Source organism: Nycticebus coucang, chromosome 1, assembly GCF_027406575.1.
Source record: "Nycticebus coucang isolate mNycCou1 chromosome 1, mNycCou1.pri, whole genome shotgun sequence".
Classification (NCBI taxonomy): domain Eukaryota; kingdom Metazoa; phylum Chordata; class Mammalia; order Primates; family Lorisidae; genus Nycticebus; species Nycticebus coucang.
This window is the reverse complement of record NC_069780.1, coordinates 6,452,375-6,472,026: the sequence shown is the minus strand read 5'-3', so window position 1 is coordinate 6,472,026 and position 19,652 is coordinate 6,452,375. Positions and strand designations below refer to the sequence as shown.

At 43.4% G+C, this 19,652-nt stretch overlaps 1 protein-coding gene across 1 annotated transcript in view; it reads left to right on the top strand.

The window, feature by feature from the left end:
• Positions 1-17,212, top strand: part of SCARB2 (scavenger receptor class B member 2) — a 53,358-nt gene extending 36,146 nt beyond the window's left edge. The window contains exons 7-12 of the mRNA XM_053587635.1: positions 2,612-2,781; positions 6,121-6,239; positions 8,072-8,145; positions 9,816-9,867; positions 11,947-12,105; positions 14,517-17,212. Of these exons, the coding sequence (XP_053443610.1) occupies positions 2,612-2,781; positions 6,121-6,239; positions 8,072-8,145; positions 9,816-9,867; positions 11,947-12,105; positions 14,517-14,555 (613 nt within the window). The 3' untranslated portion in view covers positions 14,556-17,212. The remainder of the gene's footprint in view (positions 1-2,611; positions 2,782-6,120; positions 6,240-8,071; positions 8,146-9,815; positions 9,868-11,946; positions 12,106-14,516) is intronic.
• Positions 17,213-19,652: the final 2,440 nt, after the last annotated feature.

Genomic DNA, 19,652 nt, shown 5'->3' with positions numbered 1-19,652 from the left:
TGGCTCGGTGGCTGGGTTCGTGAAGAGGGCGTCCTCCTCTCCCCGGCTCCCTCGAGCAGCTGCTGCCCCTGCCCAGCATCCTCAGACTGCTAGGGAGGGTGGCCGACTCCCACAAAGTCGTCCTCCCCTCTCTCACCCACTGCTGCAGGGCCTTCCAAGAAACTTCTCCCCACAGGCAGAAGTGCCCTGGTGGCTCCAGACACTGGATTCTTGTGCTCACACTTCTCCAAGTGGCTGTTCTTCCAGAATCTCACAGCTCACAACACTGCTCCACTTCCTCAGTCAGCCGTGAGCACCGCCGGTGACACTGTCAGTCGCCCCCCAACCCTTGCGCTGATTCAGTCACCGAGCCTCATTGCTCCCTCCTCAGAAGTAGCACCAGAATTCACCCCCACCACGTGTGCCAGAGCCTTTTCATCTGCAGAATATCACAGCCATCCATCTTCCCGCCAACTGCCCTGTCCAGTACAGAAGTGCAAATATTCAGTAATGTTTGAAGAAAGAGAAAATGTATTCGAGTACAAACTGGTGAAACACAGGAACTCAGAAGGGCTGTAGGAAGTTTTTAAAAGATTTGGCACCGAGGAAACACATTTTTTTTTTTTGAGACAGAGTCTCAGTATGTCACCGTTGGAAGAGTACCGTGGTGTCTCCTCATAACAATTTCAAACTCCAACTCTTGGGTTTAAGTGATTCTCTTGCCTCAGCCTCCCAAGTAGCTGGGACTACGGGTGCCCACCACAACGCCCGGCTATTTCTTTTTTGTTGTTATTGTAGTTGTCATTGTTGTTTTGGCAGGCCTGAGCTGTGTTCGAACCCGCTGGCTCCGGTGTATGTGGTTGGTGCTCTAGCTGCTGAGTTACAGGCTCCGAGCCAGGAAACACATTCTTATCTGGTCTAGCCACTTTGGAGAGCCACTTGGTAATAGACAGTAAAGCCAAAGACAAGCAGACCCCGTAATTCTGCAGTTCTCTCCCGCAGGTCCCGGGGCTGAGGAACTCTTGTGTACACATGTAAGGAGTCATTTATACAGGAACGTTCCCAGCAGTGCTGTCATGGTGAAAAATTGGAAGCTATCTAAATGCCCATGCAAAGAAGAATGTAAATAAATTAGGGTAGAATATCCTGTATGAATGAATATCATACAGATTGCAAATAAAAGAAACAGAGCTATGTACATCAATATAATAAATCTTAAAAATATAATGTCAATGAAGAAACCATTCACAGAAAGGGATAGTGATATGCCATGGAAATCACATTTACTAATAGCAACCAGTGCTGTTGACGCTATTGATGAATATGTGCGTTTGTAAAAGTATAAAGATCTGCATGGAAGCGACAGACCCCAAATGCAGGTCATGCTTTCCTCAGGGGAGGCAGAGAAAGGGCGGAGTCAAGAGCACTGAGCACAGAGCTTCAGCTGTATCCATGATATATTTTCTATTTAAGTGGTGAATACAAGGGTGCTTGCTATAGTATTTTTTCCCCATCTTTCTGTTTGCCAAAATTATTTCACTAAAAAATGCTGTAGTGTGGGGTGTGTCCTGGGGGCAGTTCTCATGTTATTCACAACCTTTCCAGAGTTGTGGTCAACACCTCTGGTTCAGAGATGAAAAAGTGAGGCCCACCACGCTATTCCGGTCAGCCTTCAAATGAACGGTGGGAAGGTTGGCGATGACAGTGAAAGTGTGTTGTTGGTAGGGCGCTATGCAAATGCAAGGATGGTCACAAGGGATCGTGTTTGAGACACAGTAAGGATGGAAGCAGAATTATGTTGAACTCCACTGAAATAAATGACTGGGCAAAATATGGAAACTGCTTATTTTTGTTTGGGAAGTGGATATCAAAGGATGTGTTCTAATCAAGTAGCTGTCCAATGTGACACTTTGTGAGTTCTTAAGATGCTACCAGGTCAGGCCCACTGCTGCCCTTTTCTTCTTTTGCCTCTGCCCTATATCCATGTGTGCCCACGCTGGTCTGGAGGATATATCCATTATTATTTTTACGTGAGTCTCCATTCCATTTTTTTTTTTTTGAGACACAGTCTAACTCTGTCACCCTGGGTAGAGTGCCATGGCAGCACAGCTCACAACAACCTCAAACCCTTGGGCACAAGGGATCCTCTTGTTTCAGCCCCCCAAGTAGCTGGGACCACAGGTAATCGCCACAATGCCCGGCTATTTTTAGAGACTGGATCTCGCTCCTGCTCAGGCCCCATGTTCAACTCCTGAGCTCAGGTGATCCACCCACGTTGGCCTCCCAGAGTGCTGGGATTACAGGCATGAGCCACCATGTCTGGCCCATGAGTCGCCATTCTAAATGTTACCTTCTTAATTTTCTATTATACACTCTGTTTTTTTCTTGGCCTTGTTTGGATATTATCATAGTTACTATCTCTTAAATATCTTCCACTACAATTAATCTCCTATTTCATTGCGCAGTGAGTTGGCAAAGCTTCTTTCGAGCATACTTTTGCATTTCCATTTTCCACTTACTCCGTCCGCTCCTACCTGTGCTATGCCTGAGAACTATGGCTAGGTTACTGGAGTCCACACTGACTTTTTTTTTTTTCAATGAACCTGACATTTCTATTGTTACATCCTAACAGGTCAGTGTACATAACTTTCAGTGACTTTGAGAGTGTGGAGGGACTGCCTGCCTTTCGGTATCGCATGCCCCCAGAAATACTAGCCAACAGCTCCGACAATGCTGGCTTCTGCATTCCTGCAGGAAACTGCCTGGGCTCAGGAGTTCTGAATGTCAGCATCTGCAAGAATGGTAAGAACCCAGAGAGGGGCATGATTAGGGTTGTCTAGAAAGCAGAAGGATTGGAGTTAAGGTAAAGAATAGAAAGAACCACATGACTTTTCAAGAACAATGTTTCTGAAGCCGGGTAGTGGTGCGTGTCTGCTCCTAGGTGCTGTGAGGCTGCAGTGGGAGGACCCCTTGAGGCGAGGAGTTCAAGGCTGCAGCGCACTGTGTTTACACCTGTGAAGAGCCACTGCACTCCAGTCTGGACAACATAGTGTGACCCCATTCCCCTAAAAAATTAAAAATAATGTTTTGTAATATGGTTATTTAATGGTAAAAAGAATGATCATTAGCTTTTATGTGATGCTTTTTATTTCTAGAATGCCATGTTGTGTGTTTTTTCCCTGGAACAGATAAGAAGTCTTAATGATGTACTAACAGTTCGTGCTTACCGAGCACTTAGTATGTGCCAAGCCAGTCACTGTCCTGAGTGCCGTACATGTGACTGATACATGTAAAGCATCACCTGATTTCATGTGCAAAACTATGCTAAAAGATAAAGTGGATTTTGGTTTTTTAAAAAGTCAGTAGCTTGGCAAAGATTCTCAGTGACTTTGAAGTGGTTAGTTTTAAACCCTGACCACAAATCTCCCAACGTTCCTTCAGGTCTGCGCCTCTCCATGAGTGAAGCAGAATGATGAGTGAAACAACTGGGGAAAGTATTTTCTTCATACTGAAGACTAGTCTAAACAGCCTTGTGTTGCAGAATTATTCACAATGGCCTTACTAGACGGCCAGGGGCCTCTTTTCATAACTATGGGAACTAGAGCTTGGGAACATGATTTTTCCAAAACTCTTGCTCTGGGCACATCCCTGCTAGAATGTAGGGTCTTTTCATATTTGCACTGTAATTCCCTTCTAGGGCTATACATTTCTCTTTAAAGTTTCTCCTGGGAGATGTTCCTCTTTGTAATTCTTTTCTTGAATAAAGCTGTCCTTTTCTCTTGAATAAAATAATGTTCTAAATGCTATTCTCATGTCTAATTGGTTTTTTAAAATCTCCTTTTAGGAGAAATCTTAAATTTCCTTTTGGGAGAAATCAGAGGTGAGCAGTATCTCTCCCAATGTTTATCTGGCAGAGTGGTGGCCCACACACCTGATCTTACACCAGAATTGTCTGGAGAGTTAATAAAAATATATGACCCAGGGTCCCACGCTGAACACACTAGGGCCCCAGAATCTACCCTTTTAACAAGCACTCCAGACAATTCTCATAAAGATGCTGGCTAGACATTTGGGGGCCACTGTGCAAGGGAGCATGGTACCCCTTACCTGGGGCTGAAGACCAAGGGTCGATGGGGTCAAGTTCCTAGTTTTGATCTCTCCTCTTGTTTTACTAGATAAATGTCCCTGAAAGTGTCCCTGCTCCACCCCCAGCCCATTGTGCATCTGGTTTAAGACACAAATCTAAATTTTTTTTGACTGTTTTGTTAATATTCTACTTCCTCAAGAACCTGATGTCAGGATCAGCAGTAAGATTCTACTTTGCAGCATTAAACCTCCTGCTACAATTCTTTTCCTCTTGCCTGTTGTAAATTCCCAAATTTGAGCTGATGAGTTAAATTCTGCAGAATTATCCCACATGTTTTGAGTTCTAGAGGGGTACATTTTGGATAGTGGCATGAGAGTCAGGCGGATCTGGGTTCGAGTCCTATTCTGTTTGCTAGCAGTTAGCTAAGCTGGATTAAGAAGGTTTCAGATGTAAGTCTTCTCATCTGTAGAATAGGGGTGATTATAACTTCTTGGAAAGTTACGTGAGAGTTAAAGTATGTACAACACTCAGGACAGTGCCTGGATGGGGTTTTGTTTTTGTTGTTGTTGTTTGTTTTTTGAGACAGAGCCTCAAGCTGTCACCCTGGGTAGAGTGCCATGGCATCACAGCTCACAGCAACCTCCAACTCCTGGACTCAACCGATTCTCTTTGCCTCAGCCTCCTAAGTAGTTGGGACTACAGGCGCCCGCCATAACGCCCGGCTATTTTTTGGTTGTAGTTGTCATTGTTGTTTGGCAGGCCTGGGCTGGATTTGAACCCACCAGCTCTGGTGTATATAGCCGGCACCTTAGCTGCTTGAGCTACAGGCGCCGAGCCAAGTGCCTGGCCCTTATTAAACCCCCAAAAGACTTAAAAATATATATTTTAAAGGTCACTGAAGGTCACAAAGAAGGAGCTGGTGGCTTTGTGGAACTGTCTAGCAGTAAAGAGCTAAGGACTTGTGGATGGGAGACGATGTACACCTTGAGCCACAGGCTGGTGGATATATAAACACTTCCCCCCAAATTTATTTCCCTGGCAATTATTGGGTTTCTATCTTCTTTTCAATAACTAGATCTAAGTTTCCTTTAATAATTTGCTTCCTTGTTTGGTTCTTAAAATATATAGGAAAGAAAAAAAGCCTGGAGTCTTCATTATGTGATTAGAAGCTGGGCAAATAGCACAACTAAGCAAACTCTTTCCAAAAAATCTACATTAACATATCCAGGAGAACAAGGTCTAGCTTTGGTAAAATAATTTAAAAAAAAAAAAAGTGCATTTATTGACAGAGAATTGTAGCTGAAAAAAAGTGCTTTGAGATGTAATATTTTTGGTTCACTTAGAATTCTGCCTCCATAACCTGCAGGATAGAAGTCCCTGGATAAATTTTGTAAATTTTGTGAACCTCATTTTTTTTGAGACAGTGTCTCAAGTCGTCACCCTCGGTAGAGTGCTCTGGTGTCACAGCTCACAGCAACCTCAAACTCTTGGGCTCAAGCGATTCTCTTGCCTCAGCCTCCTGAGTAGCTGGGACTACAGGCACCTGTCACAACTCTCAGCTATTTTTAGAAACGGGGTCTCACTCTTGCTCAGGTTGGTTTCAAACTCCTGAGCTCAGGCAATCCACCTGCCTCGGCCTCTCAGAGTGCTAGGATTACAGGTGTGAGCCACTGCGACCGGCCAAACCTCAGTTTCCTTAAATGCAAAAAGAGGACAACAGTTCTAAGTTCACTGGGCTCCCGGCATGTAGTGCACACCAGGCACTGACACTGCATAGGTTCAGTAAATGTCTGCTAAAGAATTAAAAGTTTAGCCAAGACTTCAACACATAATGTGGAATAAAATACTGGGGGTGGGGGGCAACCGAGATGTCAGACGAGGAAGTGTAAACCCTAAACAGGAAGGTACAGAGTGGTATTTTAGTTCGCTGTCTCCCCACAACCTCCACTTTACTTTTGATAGGTTTTTTTAAATCTATAGGAACTATGTTAAATCTAAATCCATCTTAGATTTTAAGAGCAGCATCACTCATTTCTGTTTTCCTTAAAACGCAGGTGCACCCATTGTTATGTCTCTCCCACACTTTTACCAAGCAGATGAGAGGTTTGTTTCTGCCGTAGAAGGCATGCACCCCAGTAAGGAGAATCACGAGACGTTCGTGGACATTAACCCTGTGAGTACACACTTCTTCCTGGGAAAGAGCGTGTGTTTTATTCTGTCCTTACAGTGTTCATTAGTTCAGTTTTGAATATTTTTGAAAAACATACTATATGCCTTTCCTATACATAAAAGTGGGGGAAACAGCTTAGAGCAAGTCGAGGCCTAGTCTTGGCTGAATTCTGTGGATCTACTGAAATACAGCAAACCCGCCTTAACAATAAAGGAAGACTGCGGATTCAGTCACTGGAAAGAACTCAGAATGGCCCATGGCACCTGGTCAGTCTTCTCTTTCCTGTCTTGGACCTGAACATATACTCATTTCTCCTACTGGGACACAGAGCGGTTAGGTTAAAGATGTCTCATAGCTGACTCACGGTCAGGAATATCTTGGTTAAAATTTAAATATGTGTATTAGCTTCAGTCACTTTTGGCAAACCTCTTTCTTGAGGTATTTTTTGGAGTTTACTATATTGTTAATTTAAAGAGTATCAGATATGGCATAGATGAGGGCTGATGGTTAAGTTGCAAACTCGCCACCCTGTGCTTAGGTTTGCAGCACTGTACAAACAGCTTGGTAAGGTTTCATACCCTTGGCAGATCAGCGTCTCAGAGCTGTGCTCGTGTTAACATGGGGTCTTTTTGAGTTTCATTCATTATTGTTGTGTGTTTTTATGTGCTGTTGCAAGAATGTCAGGGCTTGAATTAGAGAAATGAGCAAATATTAAATTTCTTATTAAGCCTGACAAGAATGGAAGTGAAATCAAGAACGTGTTAGTCCAAGTTTAGGGGGATAATGCCGTGAAGAATATGGCAGTGTACACATGGATTAAATGTTTTTCTGAGGGGAGAGAAAGAGGTTAGTGTGGGCAGTAAAGAGCAGAACTGATGAACCACTGCAAAAATTTGTTAAATTGTGTGTCAAAATTGTCAGCTGACCGAGAAGAACAGCAGATCAAGTAAAACATCAATAGAGAAACAGCAAAGTCTTAACTGAAAATCTTGGCATGAGAAAGGTGTTTGCAAAAATGGTCCTGAAGGAGCTCACCAATGAACAAAAGCAAAGGAGAGTCAAAGTTTGCCAAGACCTTTTGGAGAGGCGAGACGTCATGTCACAATGTGAGAGCCTCTCAGTGTAGAAACGAGATGAAAGGGTAGACATCTTCATTTTTGAGACTTTGGACAGTGTGGAACAATAAAGAAAAGCAAGAACATCCTTTTAGCATAGAATTTTATGCCCCTCACTCTTCGCCACACGCATTGCATTTGTATCTGCGAAGCCAGTGATCTTAACCTCTGGTGAATGAGTTCAGGTATGGTTGTCTCCCTTTTTTCTCTTAGTCATCAATTGATCAATTCCCTTCCATCAGCCAAAATGATTAGCCCTGCTTGTCACCAGGGAATAATCACAGTCCTGTGTCTTGGGTGGAAGCAACCACCATCCTCCTCTCAGCCCTCTGGACAACTGTTGGGCTATGCAGACCTGACCGGCCATCTGCGGAGTCTTCCTTCATAGTCCACTATTCAGAGTGGCCACATCCTGGGAGCTTGTAAGAAATGCCTAGTTTGAGGCACCTCAGACCTACTGAATTGGAGTCTGCATTTCAACAGGATTCCCTAGGACTGGTGTCCATAGTAAAGTGTGAGGGGCAGTGGGCTACCAGGCACCCAACACAATCAATCCTGTTTTGTTCTGGGGATCAGTTTCCCCTTATCCCACTCTGCCTGTCAAACACAGTGACGGCCACCCTGTTTATCAGAACAACACAGAAATGGTACTTTATTGAAAAAATTATGTTTGCAGTTTAATGAATCCTAATGTTTTCTTCTCACTTTTCTGATCTGCAGTTGACTGGAATGATCCTAAAAGCAGCCAAGAGGTTCCAAATCAATGTTTATGTCAAAAAAATTGACGACTTTGTGTAAGTTTCACTTCTTTCTACTGAGGCAGGGAGTGGCTTTGCTATGTTGCCTTTCTGGTGAGTCTGATGTCGGAGTACAGCCCGCTCCTGACTTCTGCTTGTCCCTGCCCTTCAGGGACAGGAGTTGGTCAGCATTTTCGTGGGTGCCTTGATCTTGAAATTTAGGGGAACCTGCTATCTCAAGGCCACATGTGGCCCTCCAGATCCCCGAGTGTGGCCCTGTGTCTGAATCCAAACTTCGTAGAACAAATCTCTTGATTAAAAGGATTTGTTCTGTAAAATTTTGATTCAGTCAAAAGGCCTCATTGAAGGATCCAGAAGGTACAAGACTATAAGTTCCCTAGCCATCTAAGCACTTTTTTATATATATTCACTTATAACTTACATTATCCCCATTTTACAGATGGGGAAACAGAGGCACGGAGCATTTAAGTAACTTGCTGCAGCTCACACAGCGAGTGAGCCTGTGTGGCCTCAGAGTTATCTCTCCTCTTTCTACAAAGCCCTTCCTCACTGTGACTCTAGACGCCATCTGTTCCTCTTGTTCTCTGCCCATCTGGGCCTGGCCACAACTCCCATTTGGACAGTTCAAACAGTCACACAAGTGCAACCTTCCCCCCACCCCAACGCCATCTATAAAGCACTATTTAATAGGATTCCTAAGTATAATCTCCTGCTCAAACTTTTCGATGGGAATTTTTTGGATATGAAAGAATGCTTATGACATGATGAAGGAAAGAACAGGATGCAAAAGTATACATACTTCGTATAATACCTCATCTCTGTCTATCACATGTGGTTTATTTCTTCCCTTGAATCTGATTTAATCCCACACATCATAAATCTGTATAACACAGCAACTGCCAGGTGAATCGTATTTAACTTATGCTGGTTTTGAGCCTGGGGCCTCGTGAATCATATATAACGCACACATCTCTTGATCTAATAAAACACCACGTCCCCAAGGAAAACTTTCTTTTCTAGTGTGGTAGTCAATATGTTAAGAAGCAAATGTAGTTTGCAGGAATGCATTTTCACACCTGTATCTGTATTTCTGAGGCTTTGCGGCTTATTAGTTAAGAGCTAGAACCCTAGACGCAAAATGGAATTACAATCCTGGTCCCACCACTTACCCCTGGTGATCCTGGGCAAATTACCTAGCTTCTTGGAGCTGTAGTTTTCTCTTCTAAAACCTGGGACAGTAATACCTACTGGATCTGACTGCTATAAGAATCTAGTGAGATAATGTCTCCAAAACATCCAGCACAGAACTCGCACATGGGAAGCACTCAGCTGGCTCTTGCTACAGAGATGGCTCTTCAATGGCCGATTTATAAAACACTCCAGGGAGTGGTGGCATCGTTTTGTAGACAGGATTCTCGCTTGTGATGACTCTAGGGAGAACAGTAACAATTCTGATAAATCTTACTGTATCTTGCTTTTTGGTAAAAACACTATATATAAACATGCAGCGTTTGGAATTGCTAGGCTGACGGTCCGGAATCTAACTTCTGATTTATATTTGTTTGCAAAGATAACTAAGAAAGCGGTAAATTCTAGGTAATTTAAGGAAAGTAAGCGTACCAGAATTTTCATATGAACTTGCCTCTCCGGGCAGTTGTGCCATCCTGAGGATGTCTGTCAAATCAACTCCATCTTTGTCTTTGCAGTGAGACGGGAGACATCAGAACACTGGTTTTCCCAGTGATGTATCTCAATGAGGTAGGTCCTGAGAGGAGGAGAGCCCAGGAGTGCTTTTCAGCTGTCCATGCTCAGACACCTCCATTATGACGCTATGTGCAACTTGAAATATGAAAAATGAGGAAAAGATGATTTTTTAAACCTGTTTGTCCTCAGAAATTTTCTCTTAAATGTTTACGTGAACCTGCCTGTATCTGAAAGTTGATTTGGGGAGATGATAGAAAGGAACATTTGGGCAAAACTCCCCTTGTGGGGGCTGCTCACGGAGGTCGGACGCCGCCAGAGCAGGGGAGGCAGCCAGCGTGTCGGCAGGTGTCCGCATAAACCTTGCTTTGCCTCCTCCGTTGAAACCCTGTCGGTTTAAGACACCTGGGATGAATTATTTTCTAACTCCTGTATCATATTTACTATATTTATAGTAATTTGTAATATTTACTATATTTTACTATAATTTACTATAGTTCTACATTCTCAGTTTCCCCCTTTCTTCCATCCAGTGTAGAGGGGGGAAAATGCAGGTTTTTCTCTTTCAGTAAATTCTCAATTGGCAGACTTCTGTTATTAAGAGCAGCGTTTTAAAAAAGTTTTTATTATTTTCCTCTGTTCCCTATGAAATATAAAAGCTTTATCTTAGAATTGTAATCACAAGTCCTGCACAAGCTGGTAAATGGAGCTACCACTATAATGCTGTTCCCTATCCCTAATGATACTTGCATTTTGTAGAAAATTTAGTAACCGATTAGCAAGAAAAAGCTAAAATTAATATTCACAAAATCTACACTAGCCTTACATATAGTTTTTATTTGATTTTACTTAATGTAGTATTTTTTCCAATAACAACTTAAAAATAAATTTAATGTTTTTACATTTTGTAAAACATGCTGTTTGTAGAACTCTTGGACAATTTTTTGAAAATCTATTTAAAAAGTACATCATTGATAAGCCTCTCAGAGACAGGTGGGGTTGGAGCCTTCACATGCTTCCTCTTGGTGTTTTTCTGGTTTGATATTACTCAGTTGCAGTCACACAGTTTTACATCTTTCCTTCTTTCAGCATTATAGTGGTAGCTCCATTTACCAGCTCGTGCAGGACTTGTGATTACAATTCTAAGATAAAGCTTTTATATTTCATAGGAAAAAGCTCAGGCAGTATTTCCCAATGTACAGGACCTATTTGGGGTTGCTCCTGGATCATCCCATTACTAGTTGTGAGGGGAGGCCTGGAGGTAAGACTTTGAAAGTCACAGCAGCCACTTTCACCAGCCTATGCTCATGGAAGTGGCAAATTGAAAGTCCCTTTCATCTCCAACTTTTGCTTTGCTTTTTTGTTAAAGACTAGATTGAGCTTAGGGACATGGAGTGAAACTTTGTGCTTCTGCTGCCTCCTGAAAAGAGCCTGATTTTTATCTTCTTTAGAAAAATAAAATATAGGGCGGTGCCTGTGGCTCAAGGAGTAGGGCGCCGGTCCCATATGCCAGAGGTGGCGGGTTCAAACCCAGCCCCGGCCAAAAAATCACAAAAAAACAAACAAACAAACAAACAAAAAAAGAAAAATAAAATATAATACCTGGAAGTGGCTGGACACTACTGCCTTTTTACGGAGGAAGAAACTCTGACCCTGAGGGGCCTTGGCTGTTTATCAGAAGAACTGTCCTAGAACCCATTCTTCTGACTTGGTCCAAAGCAGATTAGGCCAAAATTAAACTACAACTGTTGTTCATAATTATTATGGAATTAAGCTTATTAGATAACCGGCCCATTCCACTCGGTGACAGTGCCTCTGTTCTACACACAGAGAATTATTCTAACAGATTTCCTTAGCTATCAACAGTCTGGGATTCTGGTTAGCCCCACAATTTCTCTGCACAGTCTCTGTAGGGACTTCTGGTCCTGGCGTGAGCCACTGTGCCAGGCCAAGAGAGAAGACATTCATGAATGAATGCCCCTCTATTTAGTCTAATTTATAAATGGATTTTTAGTGTATCTAGTTTGCTAACAGGACATACCCAAATTGTGTTTAATGATTTTAAAAAAGATACAGCAAAAAGTTATACCCTGGGTGTTCAGTCATCAAGAGAATACTCCTTTCTTGTCCCTCCAGAGTGTTCTCATTGATAAGGAGACTGCAAGTCGCCTCAAGTCTGTGATTAACACTACTTTGATTATCACCAACATCCCGTACATCATCATGGCACTGGGCGTGTTCATCGGATTGATCTTCACCTGGCTTGCGTGCAGGGGACAGGGGTCCATGGATGAGGTGAGTACTGCCTGAAGGAACTTCTCCCTTCCTGGATGCCTTTACCTGAGGAGTTCCTCAACTGTGCTTCATCGAAGGGCTGCCAGCAGGCCCATGAGGTGGGCCTGGGCTTTTGTGCTGGGCATAGTGATTCTGCGGTTATGTTACCACTGGAATAAATGGGAAGGGCAGAGTGTCAAAGAAGGTGGGTGATAGTCTTGTACCATCTAGTATTTAGCAGATGGGATCCTTAGATGTATGTGGTGAGAGTTAACTTCATGTCTTTGAAAATAAGCTGAAAGAAAAGGAAGAATATAACAGTTACGCACCTGGGGCTGGGCGCAGCAGCTCAGCCTGTGATCCCAGCACTTGGGGAGGCCCAGGCAGGTGGATCGCTTGAGCTCATGTTCAAGACCAGCCTGAGCAAGAGTGGGACCCCATCTCTACTAAAAGTAGAAAAACTAGCTGGGTGTTGTGGTGGGTGCCTATAGTCCCAGCTACTCTGGAGGCTGAGGCAAGAGGATTGCTTGACCCCAGGAGTTACAGGTTGCAGTGAACTGTGACCCCACATTTCTCTACCTAGGGTGACAGAGTGAGACTATGTCTCAAAAAAACAAAACATAACAAAACAAAAAAACACCTGGGCTTTGGCATCAGACTGCTGCACCTCCCTAGAAATCATGCCCCTCTGTAAATGGGATAGTAAGCTCCCCTGTGAGCTTTTTGTGAGGGTTAGCTGAGAGAGTAAAGGCCCAGTGTTAGTGTATACTAAGAGCTAACTGAACTTTAGTTATTAAGTATGATAACTATAGGGCAGTGGTTCTCAACCTTACTAATGCTGTGGCCCTTTAATACAGTTCCTGTGGGTTGTGACCCACAGGTTGAGAACCGCTGCTAAAGAGCAAGGCAGCTGGAGACACGCTAGAATGAATCCCTGATTTCTGAGAAGCCACCTGTGACAAGAGGCACCCCCTGCATATCAAATGACAACAACACGGGAGTGGTCACCTTCCCGGATGGAAGGCACGGGCAGTTGGCTTGGCTCCTTAAATGATGCAGCCCAGCCAGGAATCTAAATACCACCAGTGAGTGTTTCTGTAGAAGCCCTTCTTAAATACTCAGGAGCTTCTCTTTTTACAAAAGACTTCTTTTTCTCCTAGTCAGCTCAGGTAAGTGTCAGAGGCAGGTGTACAGTAGGAAAAAATAGGTTGAAACCATCTGAGTGAAATTACCTTGGATTTCCCTGCCCGTCACTAGCCTGAATTAGCTGTCAGGCAAAGTATTTTGCCCCCCTTTTTTTAGACAGAGTCTTTTTCTGTTGCCCTATGTAGAATGCTGTAGCATCATAGCTCATGGCAACCTCAAACTCCTGGGCTCAAGGGATCCTCCTGCCTCAGCCTCCTGAGTGGTGGGGGGCACACACAAGTGTGTCAGCTAATTTTGTATTTTTAGTAGAGCTGGGGTCTGCTCTTGCTCAGTTTGGTCTTGAACTCCCAACCTTAAGTGATCCTCCTGCCTCAGCCTTCCAGAGAGCTGGTATTACAGGCGTGAATCACTGCGCCAGGCCATTTTGCAGTTTTTTGTTTTTTTTTTAAGACAGTTTTTTCTTTTTGCTAGTTTTACTTTTTTTCTTTTTGAGACAGTCTCACTTTGTCACCCTGGGTAGAGTGCCATGGCATCACAGCTCACAGCAACCTCAAATTCTCGGGCTTGAGTGATTCTCTTGCCTCAGCCTCCCAAGTAGCTGGAACTACTGGCGCCCACCACCACACCTGGCTATTTTTAGAGATGGGGCCTCACTCTGGCTCAGGCTTGTCTCATGAACTCAGGCAATCCACCTGCCTTGGCCTCCCAGAATTGCTAGGGTTACAGGTATGAGCCATCTCGCCCTTCCTAGTTTTTCTATTTTTAGTACATACAGGGTCTTGCTGTTGGTCAGGCTGGTCTCAAACTCCTGAGCTCAGGTGATCCAGCCACCTTAGCCTCCCAGAGTGCTGAGATCATTTTGCCATTTTTATCTGTGGATCTTCACTGAGATTTTCCTAAGCACAAATGAAGCACTATGGAAATGTTAATTAGTGCTCCTACATTTAACTACATGTATGCCCCATTTAACTACATGTATCTCCCCAATCTGAGACACTCTTTCCTAGTAGGTTTCAAACCAGGAAGGAAGTAAATTTAATAAAGTGTATAAGAGTTAAAGTCCAGGTCAGCACAGAGAAGGGCACTGCTCCACTCCTAGGTGTGAGAGTGGTCAGAGAAGGCCCCTGGATGAGGCTCAGCCTGAATTTTAAAGAAGGAATCAGGCCCAGAGGACTGTGAGGCGAACCACCTTACAGCCAGTGTCTCTTCCTCACACCCCCTCCACGCTGTGCAGACATTTCTGACATGAACACTTGTTTCCCCATCTTCTCGCTCCTGTGTCTCAGGGAACGGCAGACGAGAGAGCACCCCTCATACGAACCTAACCATCGCCTGAGCTTGGTGAGGGACCCTGGGAGCTGTTCTGCTTGGACCCGGCCGTGTGGGAACATTCGACACTCTGCACACCGTTGCAGGACTGCTGCCTGTGGGGAGGAGGGAAAGACCAGTGCTGGCAAGTGAGGAGAACATTCTGGCCAGAGGGGAGAGAACAGGCTGACAGGGCTGGCCACTGTGCTGGTTAAATCATGTGGTCTCTGAAATTGTTTTTTCATGTGTCTGGCAAGTATTTAATAAATCTTGTATAGTAATTTTTTTGTTGCTGGGTGTGGGGTGTGGTAGCTCCAGAATTTTGTGACCACTGTTGTGGATAAAATGTCTGCCTCACTTGTTCCTGCTGCTTGGTCTGACTCTCCCCACCAGGCTTCACTCAGCAGACTGCGCTCACCATCCATGTAGACCACTTTATTGTACTCCGTTTCACTCCCGCAGAAGTAGGAGTTCAGAACCAGGGTAAAATGGTAGCCTCCTGATACATCATTCAAATGCATCTAATTTCTTCTTTTAAAACATTACACATTGCATTTTATGCTAATATTCAATTCATAATTCCTCTAGGGAAATTAATTCAGTCTTCCAACTACTTTTATACTGGGTAGGAGTCAAGTGGGGAGGGACAGAGGGAGACTTGGTCGTAATAGGCAAAGACTTGGTTGTAATAGGCTCCTAAGGATTTTTAACTTGTACTTTTGTGAACTGAGAGAATGCGTAAATAATACTGGTGAGGATAAGTACAAATATCTCATGTAGCGTAGAACTAAAGCTAGTTATGACACTTGTAAATAGTTAACTGTTATTTTTTAGTGAAAACGATTTTGCTGTGGAAAGATACTTCTGGGGAAACATGATCAGTAATCGATTTCTTTTCCCCAGTCGAGCCTGCCAAATGGTGAGTCTGTATTAATTAACAAACTATTGAGTGATTATTTGTAAAATTATGAATATAAGAAATCTGTCCATCCATGTAAGGACGTCTGGTGAGACTAAAGAGACGTTTCTTCTAAGGCAGTTTTGGTAACACATTCACGTTTTTTGTAAGTCCTTTCCTCAGACTTGGTTCCTTCCAGTCTCTCATGGCTCATTGTCACACACTGAATAGAGAAACGTGCTCTCCACTCCCGTGATGATCATTTTGCTGGCAGAATGATGGACGTTTAAGATACTGTACAGGAAGTCCTTTAAAGAAAGGTCCCTGGGAACCAGAAGCAGAGCTACCTCTCTTCAAAAGACTTCTTGGTTCCAGTGTAACCTAAGTCAGAGGTTTCAGGAGCTGTCTATATCACAGTATTAGCATTCCAGAATATTTAAAAGCATTTTCTTTGATTCTCAAACTTCACCATTCATTTTTAACTGAGAAGCCTACACAGGTATCTGGCAAAGTGCTTACAGAATTTCTTAACAACAGAATCATTCTAAGGGATTTTTTTTGGTCTAAAACTGGATTTCAGTGTAAGCAAATAAAGGGGAAAAAATCACAGATTTCACATACATAGCTTCTCATCCCTGTGTGGAGGTAATAAATTGCTTTAATGTATGTAACGTGTATGCCCAATTTTTCCTCTCTCTACACTAAAGTAATATGTGATATGTGTCCCTTCTTGGAAGGGCAATTCATTAAACTCTCAATTTTCTATAAATCAAGATAGAACCTTTAGATATCCCGATTCACCAGAATGTGAAAAACGAAATAAAAAATCTTTGGTCTTTAATAATGTTAAATACCTAGACTTTGAAAATTTACCAATATTTAACTAGATCATTGGCATACTTTATTTATGTATGAACTTATCCACACCAATAAAACCAACAGGCCTGTGCATACTTACTTGCTCAGTCCTATTATCAGGGTCTAACCAACTGTGAGGAGGAAACTTTGATACTGTAAATGGTAACAGTTAATGAGGTTCACACTTGGACTGAGTCCCACATGGGCAGAGACCAAAAACACATTAATTCCATACTTGTGTCATGATTCTTAATAGTTACTTGGCCCAAATCACATTTGCTATCTCCCTTTTGAAAAGTGTGAGGCAAACCTATAATCTGCTTTCTAAGTTATAGACTGGTTAAGAATAATAATGGACCTAGTCTTCTCTTTGGTTTCAGGTTAAAAATAATGAACTATTCCTTGCTCGTCCTCTTGTAGCCATTATCCTGGACAGACCCCAAAGACTCTGACCGTCAGCATTGTCACACCAGAAAGAGCAGGCACCCCCTGTCCTGACGCTCCATCTAGAGAGGGAGAAGCCAGGCAGACAGCTTCACTCGTTTCTCTCAGGGCAAACTGGAAGATGGCATTGCACTGATAGCTCCAGCTTTCCCCCACTAAACTTTATTTCCTTATGTTCTAGAAAGATCACTGATGGCCAAGTGGAGCAAGTACTACACGACTAACCCCTATCGGGGTTTTTTACTTAAGGGAGGCTACTTTTTAATTTAAACTGTTCTAGATAGGAATTCTGCAAAAGGGGATGCTCGCACTTGGCCCTCTGGGCATTGACTGGAGTGAATGTGCCTGTTAAAGAGAATACTGACCAGAATGCTCTTCATGTAGCTTACACATTTGGTTCATTTGATGTGATTCTTGACATGTTTATTTCTACCCTTAATGCAATAAAATGTTTCACTAATAAAAAAAACTTTACACAAATTTGCATCGGAAGTCATGTCATCAGATGTCCCGTTGTGTGTGGAGTCTCATTTGAAAGATGTTTCTTGACGAATGCAGCCCTGAGTCACACCCCTTGGACCATCTGACCTCAGTTCAGCTGTAGTCGCCAGTTACAGGCAATCTGAGAAGTGCCACTCCAAGCAAGTCCTACACTCTGCTTTTCTGATTCAGGGATTTTCCCAGAGGCCAGGAAACCCCACAGAAGTATATGGGGAGTTGATAACCCCAAGGCAACCCTCTACCAAAGCAGGCAGGAGCCCTCAGGGCCACACTTCGCAGGCTCCTCCACACCATCCCTCCTGCAACTGCTTTCTAGGAGTCTGTCTCACTCTCCCCACCCTCAGCACTGCTTCCTCCCAAACTTTCTTCCTACCCTAATATCCTTGCCTCAGGCTGCTTACAGCTAAACCTAATTAAAATCAGATAATTTTAATCTTGCTCAATCCAGAAGAGTTCAGCTGGATCAGAGAGCTATTGGAGGTTCTGAGGCTTTTGTTTCTGGGGACATTTAGACTAGAGTTATTAGTCCAAAAATTCAGATAAAAACCTTTGCCATCCCAATACTGAATCTTATTTTTAAAATCAGCAAATCCAGGTCAATCTTAAAATATCTAGCTCAGGCCTGGCGCCTATAGCTCAGTGGCTAGGGCGCCAGCCACATATACTGGAGCTGGCGGGTTCGAATCCAGCTCGGGCCTACCAAACAACGACAACTATAACCAAAAAATAGCCGGGCATTGTGGTGGGTGCCTGTAGTCCCAGCTACTTGGGAGGCTGAGGCAAGAGAATAACTTAAGCCCAAGAGTTTGAGGTTGCTGTGAGCCGTGTCGCCATGGCACTCTACCGAGGGCAACATGGTGAGATTCTGTCTCAAATAAATAAATAAATAAATAAAATATCTAGCTCAGGCTAGGTATGGTGGCTCACACTGTAATCTTAGCACTCTGGGAGGCTATGGTAGGCGGATCACTTGAGCCCAGGAGTTTGAAGTTGCAGTGAGCTATGATGGCACCACCGCACTCTAACCTGCACAATAAAGTGAGACCCTGTCTCAAAAAAAGAAAAATCTAGCTGGGTCTTATAAATATCCTTATGTATCAAGGACACTTCATCCCTAGCATACACACTTTCTAGGAATACCAAATCTGATTTCAGCTGATTTATGTCACAAGGGAAGTTCCTTGTACCTACTTCTTACCCAAAGGCATACAGAAACACCTGGAACTCTGTAACATTAAGCATAACTATCTCAAATCAGGGAGTAAGAAAAATACAGAAAATACATTTTATGAAATAAACTATTAAAACACATATCCATGAACAATATTTAAAAAGTATAGTATGAGTGATATAGAATACAACTTCCAGATACATGTATACACAGCACAATATAAAGGTCCCACTTCCAATAATATTTATATTCTTTTATTTATTCAACTATTTTTAAACATCTTTATTGAGGTATAATTTAATACTATGAAAGTCACCCATTACAATGCCATGATTTTTAGTAAATCTGATGTGTTGTGCAGTTTTAGAACATTTTCATCACCTCAATAAAATCCCAGTCTGGGGCAGTTTCCTGATCCCCCCAGCCCCAGGCAACCACGATTCTGTGCTCTGTCTTTATAATTTCTTTTTTTTTTTCTTTTGTAGAGACAGAGTCTCACTTTATGGCCCTCGGTAGAGTGCCGTGGCCTCACACAGCTCACAGCAACCTCCAACTCTTGGGCTTATGCGATTCTCTTGCCTCAGCCTCCCGAGTAGCTGGGACTACAGGTGCCCGCCACAACGCCCGGCTATTTTTTGGTTGCAGTTCAGCCGGGGTTGAGGTTGAACCCGCCACCCTCGGTATATGGGGCCGGCGCCTTACCGACTGAGCCACAGGCGCCGCCCATGTCTTTATATTTTCTTTTCTTAGACATTTCATATGAACAGAATCACACAGTATGTGGTATTAAATGATGCTAATAGTGGTTATTGCCGGAGTCCTGGGGCAATGGCTCATTTCTACACTCTACCTGTAATGTGCACAGCTTATTTGATTGAGCACCTGCTTCATGCCAGGCACCATAAAGTGGACTAGGCTACTGGTGACCAAAAGGAGACTTGTGGATCTCATGGGCTAGTGGGGAAACAGTGATCAAATGATCACACAGACGAATGTAAAGTGTAACTAAGTTTCATGATGCTGTGGGGACAGGACTCAGAGGTGGAGATGATCAGACACAGGGGAACAGGATGCAGCCACGAGTGGGAGGGAGCAGATTTACTACAAGTGAGGGAGAAAATGTCTGGCCCGAAGTGCAGAAAGGGAAGCACAGTGGGAGATAAGGCTGTTGAGAAAGGCAGGGGCCAGATCAAGCTGGGACTTAGTAAACCATGTTTTGCCTTTTGGTCCATTTAAAGACCA